Raw genomic sequence first — 10399 nt, 5'->3', positions numbered from 1 at the left:
GTGAAAAACAGGCGCGTCATTTCAGATCTTGCTAGAATTTCACATCAAGTCTTCCCTCCACTTGGTCACATTCCAAAAATAAATATTCCAATTGCTTTCTTTGTAAAGTAGGTAGGCTTGTTTATTAAATAAACGTTTTTAGTAAAAAAAAATTTTTTTTTAAAGTTTGAAAACTTCATTCATCAAATAGTCAACGGGAAGCAGTCTAGATGCTGATTTGTTGTATATGTGCAAGTGGAGTGATGGCTTTATCCCATGTGAAGGCCCGAGCGGTGAGACGGTTTATCGGAAAAGACTGTGCCTTTAAGAAGAATATGAAAAAGAAAAGTTTGACATTTTATTTATTCGGTCACAGACCGTAAGCGTCAGATGAAATTCAAGACAAAGCTTTCAACCCTTTATTTCCTTTTTTTCTTTCTTTTTTTCTTCTTCTTTTTCTTTTTCTAAAGGAAAGACATCGACGTCATCGTTCCCTTTTTATGCATTGTGTTTTAATTTGTGTGCCTATTTTACATTCCATTCCCAGATTTCGACTACCACTCAACAAACCAAATGTTCATAAATCCAATAGCATATTGACTGCTAACATTCCAGAATTCAGAATCAAGAAACAAGAATGGTAAGTTATTGAAAGGTTTAATTTATGCCGAAGCTTATTATGTGATTGTCACGTTTTGCATTGCCAGAAGTTAAACGGTCTGGTCTGGGTGGCCGAGTGGTAACGCACTTGCGCTCGGAAGCGAGAGGTTGCGAGTTCGACCCTGGGTCAGGGCGTTAGCAATTTTTTCCCCCCTTTCCTAACCTAGGTGGTGGGTTCAAGTGCTAGTCTTTTGGATGAGACGATAAACCGAGGTCCCTTCGTGTACACTACATTGGGGTATGCACGTTAAAGATCCCACGATTGACAAAAGGGTCTTTCCTGGCAAAATTGTATAGGCGTAGATAAAAATGTCCACCAAAATACCCGTGTACTTACTTACTTACTTAGGCCGTTATGAACCCTCGGGGGAGCATAGGCCATCGACGACAATTCTCCATCCGACACGGTCCTGGGCTGCCCTTTCGATCTGGCTCCAGGTCTTCCCCTGCCTGTTGATCTACTGGCCGAGGTGAATGCGTGATATATTGTGTAAAAATGTCCACCTCACACGGCATTAATAGGTAACATGCGCCTTGAGTCGCCTTGTGTGGTGAGATACGTGCGCGATATAAATCCTCGTAAATAAATAAATAAATAAATAAATAAATAAATAAATAAAATAAAAATAAACGTTCCAATCACTGACCTTTCTTGTTTTTTTAATTCTGTATGTTCATAATCAAAATCAGACTTCATCAGTATATAAATGTTACTTCAAAGATATAAAATATTGCTCTATGGACCGGCACGGTTGGCCTAGTGGTAAGGCGTCCGCCCCGTGATCGGGAGGTCGTGGGTTCGAACCCCGGCCGGGTCATACCTAAGACTTTAAAATTGGCAATCTGGCATGATGGAGTTAGTGCTAGGACTGGTTGGTCCGGTGTCAGAATAATGTGACTGGGTGAGACATGAAGCCTGCGCTGCGACTTCGGTCTTGTGTGTGGCGCACGTTATATGTCAAAGCAGCACCGCCCTGATATGGCGCAAACAAACAAACAAATTGCTCTATGGTTGTCTGTACGTCTTTGTTTTGTTGTTGTCTTTTTCACAGAAACGGAAGTATTTCCCAAATGGCGCGTGTGTCTCTGTATCTTTATTATCAGTGATAATTATTTGTCCTAAATGTAAGCCAAATAACGTGCGCTGGAAGGCAGTCCTATATGCGATGATTTACATTCACTGTATTTGAATGAAAGCGCAGGAGTTTTGTTTTTTCTTCCGTTCTACTCTGTAGAAACTCATTGAGAATTCGCAGCGCGGGATTTCGCAATGCAGTGGAGTGAACGGCCTCGTTCCTTGGGCTGTGGGCGAAAAATCATTGTTATCTATCTCTATTCCCTGATGTGACAATGCTCAGCGTAAATAATTATCTGTGTTTGTGTGTGAGTATGTTGGGGAGGGGGGAGGGGGAATAGGAGAGAGGGAAGCGGGGTTGGAGAAAGAAAGCAGAAAGTGGTTGTGGCGGAAGTATGTGTGTGTGTGTGTGTGTGTGTGTGTGTGTGCGTGTTTGTGTGTGTGTGTGTGTGGGTGTGTGTGCGTGCGTATGTGTGTGTGTGTGCGTGTGTGTGCGTATGTGTGTGTGTGTGTTTGTGTGTGTGTGTGTGTGTGTGTGTGTGTGTGTGTGCGTGTGTGTGTGTGTGTGTGTGTGTGTGTGTGTGTGTGTGTGTGTGTTTGTGTGTGTGTGTTTGTTTGTGTGTTAGTTTTCGTCTGTAGATGTGTGTCTCTGGCTGCGTAGGTGTATCTATTTATGTGTATGCTTGTGAACGTGTCAGTGATAAACTTCCAAGCATCAAAACATCTTTTGAATCAAACTGAAAGCGGAACAAAGCAAAAACAACAATAAACAATCGAATAATTTCCGCCTCTGCTTTAATCTACATGGACAAATTAGATTAGTGAAAATGTAAAAAAAAAAATTAAACTCAAGGTAATCATACTCATATTTGACATCATATTCATGCTGTCACGTCTCTCGATTTGTGTGTTCATGTTTTCCTTTCTTTCGTTCTTTCTTCTTTCTATCTTTTGTATTGTCGTTGTCCCTACACCGAGACGTTGATGCCGATGTTGCTGTCTCTGTGTCTGTGACGAACAACTTGAACATTCTGGTGGCGGTGGTGAGACTGTACCTCGGTTAAAGTAAAAGCAACTACACGGTTTACAGCCTACAGAGGTTGTGTGTGTGTGACGGACATTTCTTACACACGTGAGCAACACAACTCGCTATGAGACTTTCCAGTAGCGAGAAGATTCTTCACCGCGAAAGTGTACATCATTCGGTTTAAGAAAGCAACATTTATTGTACTTCGACCTATAGTACCTCCCTCTCTCCCCCCCCCCCCCCCCCCACTCCCTTGCAAAAGGCTGACAGCCTATATGCAGTAAACATTCGTATTCGTATTCGTATTCTGTGTCTGTGTGTCTCTGCGTCACTGTGTCTGTCTCTGACTCTGTCTCTCTCTAATTTCATTTTGCTGTTTGTTTGTTTGTTTGTTCGCGTGTTTGCACATTTGTCCGACACACCGCCAACTCTCCGTCTGGCCAGGAGAAGCGTTTATCAAATAAGAAACAAGTCACGTGAAGCGATATAAAAACATTGAGTCAATCTGTAGGCATCAAACTCCAAAAAAGCAGTCGTCGCCGCGAGACAACAATCATACAGTCTCGGCTAACCATACCCGAAGACCGAAACAGGTCACGCTCGTCTCCGCGAAACATGCGAACATTATACTCAACCTATTTTCTTTAATTCTGAGCGCGTTTGTAAAGTAAACCTAACATATCTTTACATTTTTGAAATCAGGAGAAGAAGAGGAACACAATGCAATAATTTGTTTAATCTGTAATAGAAAATTCGTTTTAAATGACAACTTTAATGGGCAAATTAATTAGCTAATTTGTAAGCATCCCAGCTGAAGTGCAATCCCATAGTCCGGACTGAGGGCCGCCTCAACAATCAATAAAAGCCGGATATGACGTCATCAAAGACATTTCTCGGAAAAAATGAGAAAACTGTCTGGGGATATCATACCCATGTAGTTTGCTCTGAATCGCTCAACACACAGACACACACACACACAGACACACACACACTCACACACACACACACACACACACACACACAGACACACACACACACAGACACACATACCACAACCCTCGTCTCAATTCCCCGTCTATGTTAAAACATTTAGTCAAAACTTGACTAAAGGGGGGCCCGAGTAGCTCAGGTGGTAGAGCACTGGACTTGTGATCGAGAGGTCGCTGGTTCGAATCCGGGCCGGGACGGACACGGGTCAACTTTATGTGCAGACCCAGAGACGGTATCCATCTCCCACCCCCGTGTCACCACAATGGCACGTTAAAGATCTTGGTCATTCTACCATAAGTGCAGATGGCTGATACCACCTAAACACGCAGACATCAAAAAGCCATGAGGGCGTAAAACTCGAATCGTATAAACCAATTCATGTCCAATATAGGCAATTAAGACCTGACGGACAAAAAGCCCCTTAAAATTTACTTTACTTGACTAAATGTGAAAAGGAGGATAACTTGACAGCCAAATCCTCCCCCCCCCCCCCTTCCCGCTTTCCAAGGTTGACTGCGAAAGGTCACTTTCAAAAAACAATAATGGCAAGCTCGGAAATAAGTTGAAAACGAAAAATTACAGATACGATGACTGCGGCAAGACACCAACCGCTTCTTGCTACAACTGATCTATTCTATTATTCATTAATTTATTAATATATTTGTTTATTATATTTTTTTAAATTCTTTTAAAATTTAGTCGAGATTTGACTAAATGACTTCAGATAGACCTAGTAGAAACTAGAATTCAGTAGGATCCGGAATCCTACTAGTAGAGACTGGAATCTCAGTTTCTACTAGTAGATACTGGAATTCCAGTCTCAACTGGACTTTTTCAAGTTCAAACTGGAATTCCAGTATCTACTAGTAGATACCGGAATTCCACTTACAACTGGATTTTTTCCAGTTGAAAGTGGAATTCCGATATCTACTAGTAGAAACTGGAATTCCAGTTTCAACTAACAGCCAGTTCATGTTGGAATTCAGTTTAAATTGGAATTATTTGAAAACTGAAAAAGAAACTGGGATCATATCCACAGAGAGGGTTCAACTTGAAAACAAAGCTTAGATGTGACAATGACTTCTTCACGTGAATCTGAGTTGTTGTTGCAAATAAAGTGACCAATGTTCTCCAGCCAGAGTAATATGGAAATTGGAATTATTTGAAAACTGAAAAAGAAACTGGGATCATATCCACAGAGAGGGTTCAACTTGAAAACAAAGCTTAGATGTGACAATGACTTCTTCACGTGAATCTGAGTTGTTGTTGCAAATAAAGTGACCAATGTTCTCCAGCCAGAGTAATATGGAACAACCGAGGCCCTTCTATTCACAGTGAGTCTTGATCAGTTGATCAGAGTGAAGTGTCAGTGACAGACAGCAGTCAAGATTGAAGATGGAGTCCGAGTCAGAGGATCAGAAAACTCTGTTTTATTCTCTTTTAGAAGCACACATACGGAGTCTTGATGACAGCAAACGAGAATGTTTCTGCATTGCCCAAGAGAAGTACACAAAAATAGTGAAAGCTCTGCAACTGAACAAGGGCCAGCAATGTCCAGAAGGTGCCAAATTCAAGTACAGGTGTGCAAAGCATTATAAATTACAAGTTGTGGGGGCAAGGACAATGCTATGTTGCCAGAAAACCAACTGCCCGGTTGTGACCAGAGAGGAATTGTTTGCGACAATTGCGCGATGTCACGTTCATGTTGGCCATGGGGGAAGGGATAAAACGTGGGCGGAAATCAAAGCAAACTACGCAGGAGTCCACCACTCAGCAGTCAGTGTGTTCCTGAAGACCTGTCCCAGCTGCAGGCAGCGCCAGGTGGTGAAATCACTTCCATCTGGAAAGGCAATGATCAATCTGTCTTTTCTACTCAGAGTCCAAATCGACCTCATTGACTTCCGCAGCAGGCCTGACAGGGACTTTAAATGGATCCTGCATGCAAGGGACTGTTTTTCGAAGTTTTCTTGGGCCTATCCCTTGGAATCCAAGACTGCAGCAGAGGTAGCAGGTCATCTGTTCGACCAATTCTGCACCTTTGGACCACCACGCCTCCTGCAGAGTGACAATGGCAGAGAATTCACGGCGAACGTGATACGTGAAGTGTGTGATCTGTGGCCTGGAACAGTGATCATCCATGGACGCCCAAGACATCCTGAAAGTCAGGGTAAGTGTTCGTTTTTATTTGTATTTTTTTCAGAAATGAAAATTAACCCTTACAGTGCCTACAAGACGGGTATACCCGTCCTGCACTCTAGCCAGTTAGAGAAAACATTCTTGTCGAAGAGTGACCATGCATTGAAACACCCCGGCAGTGAAAGGGTTAATGAGGCAGACCTACCGGTGGTAACATGTTTTGTCTGTTGCATCTGTCAAAAGATAAACATTCAGCTTTTTTCGTAATCGGATCATTTTTCACATTTTACTGACATTGAATTGAAACACCCCGGCAGTGAAAGGGTTAATGAGGCAGACCTACCTGTGGTAACATGGAATATGAAACCGAAATTTAACGCAATAGGTCTAATCTAAAATTTCCATAGTGGTGATTGTGATTGTGATTTTTTTTTTTACTGGCGGTATAACAAGCTAAAATGGGTATGAACTGAACCGCTATGATGTCCAGGTTTTGAAAACTAATGTCGCAGTTGCAGCACTTTAGTACAACATGCTAGATTAACCCCTTGTTACCAAAACCAGGAAACTTTGAAGTTTTCACTCATTCCCCTAGTTTTGGAAAACGGCACTTTGAATTTTAATTTAAAAACATATTATGAATCTGTTTGACTTCCTTGACCTTTACAGATGTATTTTAAGGCATTTTGAGAAGGGATTGCGTTATTAAGACTGGGAATATATCAAAAGTATTAAAAAAAATTATGGAATTTGAGCAATATTTGGTAAAACGTTCTCATCACATCAGTCAAACTATGGATTAACATGGATAAATAGATGTTATTTTAACCGTCTGGGGGTGTAAAATTTGAAAAGTGATTTTGGTGTGCCTCAATTTTACATAAAAGTCCAAATTAACCTCTTGTCTGTGAAATATGGAAAAAATGCCATTTTTCATTTTTCCAACTTATTTTTTCTTCAAAATTAACGATATGTTATCCAACGTTACCGATTTGGGTCTGTTTGATCTCCTAAGCCTGTCTAACTGCATTTAAAGTGAAATACACAGTGCCATTTTTAAAAATTAGGGGAATGAGTGAACTTTTCAAAATTTTGACGTTTTGGGGCAACAAGGGGTTCATTTGGCATGTTGTACTAAAGTGCTGCAACTACATCACTTTTCAAAAACTACACACCATAACGGTTCAATTGATACCAAATGGTCGAAATGGTCATGGCACTTAAAGGGGTATGAAAGACCTAAACCGGAAGTAGAAATCTTTGAACGGCAGCTGATACATTACCTTATCAACTCTCATTATCCAAAGTTTCAAGCCTGTAAGTCCAGTATTACTTCAGAAACATCGGAAAACTCAAAATCAAATTAAACAATTATTATCCGGAAGTGGTCCTAAAGGCTGAATCTTATCATCCCATGTGATGGGAGAAGCCTGGAAGATTCCAACTCAATGTCCGACGCGAAGCCACACTTCCCTTTTGATAATAAAACGTTGTTTTTTTACCACTTCCGGATAAGGATTGTTTATTTTGATTTTGCGTTTTCCGATGTTTCTCAGCGAATACCAGGCTTTCAGGCTTAATTTTCTGGATAATGAGAGTTCATAGAGTAATGTATCAGCTGCCGTTCAAGGAATTCTACTTCCGGTTTAGGTCTTTCATACCCCTTTAATGGTACTGTGACAGTACCATGAACCTTTCGATGAATGATACACTCGACTTCTCAAATTAAAACTGCTCTAGCAGCTTTATAAATCAGCTTTACAACCTGAAATATGGGCTACAGACATAGTGCAGTGGCCTAGGCTTGAAAAGGCCTCTATTTAAGGTGACAGTATCCAACTGGGATTGCTTCACTGTGTGCAGGGTGCATTGAGAGGGGGAACGGAGACCTACAATTGAAACTAGGCAAATGGATGGATACCAATGGCCCACAATGGAGCAGGGGATTAAAGTCTGTGGTTCACTCAATCAACACATCAGTTTCAAGTGCAACTGGGACAACACCGTATGAACTTGTATTTGGTCAGAAACCACGTTCGGACCAAGCTGTTTGGGAGGAATTTGCAGCTCAGGGTATTGTGCGTGAAGAAGATTTGCCAAATGATCTGCTTGTTATGCTTCCCACAATGAGGCAGGAAGGTGCAGTCGTGCAGTCAGTGAGTGAGGAAGATGCAGTCATTGAGTCATTGAGTCAGGAAGGTGCAGTCGTCGAGTCATTGAGTCAGGAAGGTGCAGTCGTCGAGTCATTGAGTCAGGAAGGTGCAGTCGTGCAGTCAGTGAGTGAGGAAGATGCAGTCGTTGAGTCATTGAGTCAGGAAGGTGCAGTCGTCGAGTCATTGAGTCAGGAAGGTGCAGTCGTCGAGTCATTGAGTCAGGAAGGTGCAGTCGTTGAGTCATTGAATCATGATGGTGCAGTCGTGCAGTCAGTGTGGCTGGACAATGTGGGGCGTGTAGTTCTGAGTCAAGAAGACACAGCCGTGAGTCAGAGAAGTGCAGTTGTGCAGTCAGGGAGCCAGAGTGACATCAGCTGCGAGGACGACGAGAGAATCACTGTGTGGAGTGAAGTGGTCTTTGATACAGTTCTGCAGCCAGTCAACAATTCTTTGCCAACTCCCGGACCTTCAACTGCTGGTATGCTTCTATCTGAATTGGTTTTAAAAATCTTGTGTTTTAGAGATATTGGCCATGCAACCATTGGACTAGTGTCACTTCAACGTCGAAACACTAGTACACAGTGATTAATGTGTACACATACATGCCACATTATCATGTCACATTTCCCAACAGAGAAGAAGAAGAATGACTGCAAATGTCTGTTGCAAATACAACTGCATTTTATTTGTTTCACAGGTGCTGACCGTTCTTCAGAAGCAGTCAACTTTCAGGATCCTCTCGGACCTTCTCTCAGCACTCCTGAGCAGCATGCCACTGGTAAGTTTCTTCACACTTCCCTCAACACACTTTCAATGTGCCATATTTTCTATCAATTTATAAAGACTAGTTTGAAGATGTTAACAGGTTAACCCTTACACCACCTTTCTTGGTTTTCACACCAGCGTAGACGATTTTAATTTGTTTGTTTCACAGGTGCTGGTGGTTCTTCTCTCGGCATTGTAGAAAACGTGGATTCACCAAGTACATCATCTACTACCTGTACCAGCCACAAGCGAGGAAAGGAGTATCTTCTTTTGAGCGACAACGTCATCGTTTGTTCTGGCACAGAGCACACAAATCTTGACGTTGTGCATGGTGTGAAAGTGACTAAAACCACTCATGCTGTGTTTTCTGTTGACGAAGTGTTCGTTCCTACACATGTGCCTACAATTGCCAACCCTATGAATGAACCATTAGAAGTAGGACAGTTTGTGTTGTGGAAACGCACTGCAACAGTGCAAAATGAAGAAGGGAACACGGCTCACAAGGAGAAGCGACTTGTTGCCAGAAATAACTATTTGAAGGCTGCCAGACGTCAAGACACGAGGTACCAAAAGAAGGTAAAAGACGTGACCCAATCATTCCAAAACGGGCACACTGTCGGAGTGAAAATCCACAGTGCCGACAGGACCAACACTGACGTGCGGCTCTTGACCTGCAAGATTCTGGAATCAAAGATGAGGGGCGGTGATTCTGTCTATCGGGTGTATTGCCCGACTGGAATTGTTAAAAACTGGTTTCGGGGGGTGGAGCTTGTGGACATGAGCAGTGTGGTCCTCCCACATCTCAATGTGGTAAACCCACAGACTCTTAAGGAAGTGTCCCTCATTCAAGCCTCCAGGTCATCAACTGGTTGGCAAAACCGTGGAGCTGTCGCCAGGTCCGTCTGTACGTGCACAGGCGCGTGCATGACAAAGAGGTGTCCGTGCAAAGATGCCAAACTTGCATGTGGCACCAAATGCCACCCGCACAGCAAGAAATGCAAGAACATGTCCTGAAGTTGTCTGATGTGATTTTCATTGATTTGACTATGCAGTTTGTGGTGTTGGGTCTTTTTAAACAATGGATTTGCTTTCAATAAAGTAGTCAACTGTTCATTTTAAACAAAAAAGAAACTACATTCATCTCCATCGCGAAATTCCAATTTGAACTGAATTCCAACATGAACTGGCTGTTAGTTGAAACTGGAATTCCAGTTTCTACTAGTAGATATCGGAATTCCACTTTCAACTGGAAAAAATCCAGTTGTAAGTGGAATTCCGGTATCTACTAGTAGATACTGGAATTCCAGTTTGAACTTGAAAAAGTCCAGTTGAGACTGGAATTCCAGTATCTACTAGTAGAAACTGAGATTCCAGTCTCTACTAGTAGGATTCCGGATCCTACTGAATTCTAGTTTCTACTGTGACATATATATGTGTGTGCGTGTGTCTAGAAGGATTCCGAGAAAACTACTGGACAGATCTTCATGAAACTTTGTTCTTACAGATGATATCCCCTGACGTGTTTTTCTCCCTCTCATTTTGTCCATATCTGTCTTTGATGACATCATATACGACTTTTTGTAAAAGTTGAGGCGGCACTGTGACAACCTCATT

The 10399-nt window shown here is 42.1% G+C and overlaps 1 protein-coding gene across 1 annotated transcript; it reads left to right on the top strand.

Annotated features, from left to right (window-relative positions):
• The first annotated feature begins 4535 nt into the window (after positions 1–4535).
• LOC138957175 (uncharacterized) lies at positions 4536–9968 on the top strand. Its single transcript, XM_070328333.1, has 4 exons — positions 4536–5898; positions 7731–8498; positions 8718–8798; positions 8955–9968. The coding sequence occupies exons 1-4, from the start codon at positions 5127–5129 to the stop codon at positions 9797–9799; spliced, it is 2466 nt and encodes an 821-aa protein (XP_070184434.1). The 5' UTR covers positions 4536–5126; the 3' UTR covers positions 9800–9968.
• Positions 9969–10399: the final 431 nt, after the last annotated feature.

The sequence above is a fragment of the Littorina saxatilis genome, unplaced genomic scaffold, assembly GCF_037325665.1.
Source record: "Littorina saxatilis isolate snail1 unplaced genomic scaffold, US_GU_Lsax_2.0 scaffold_318, whole genome shotgun sequence".
Lineage (NCBI taxonomy): Eukaryota > Metazoa > Mollusca > Gastropoda > Littorinimorpha > Littorinidae > Littorina > Littorina saxatilis.
The sequence above is the reverse complement of the archived record's forward strand: the minus strand, read 5'-3'. Positions and strand labels throughout refer to the sequence as shown.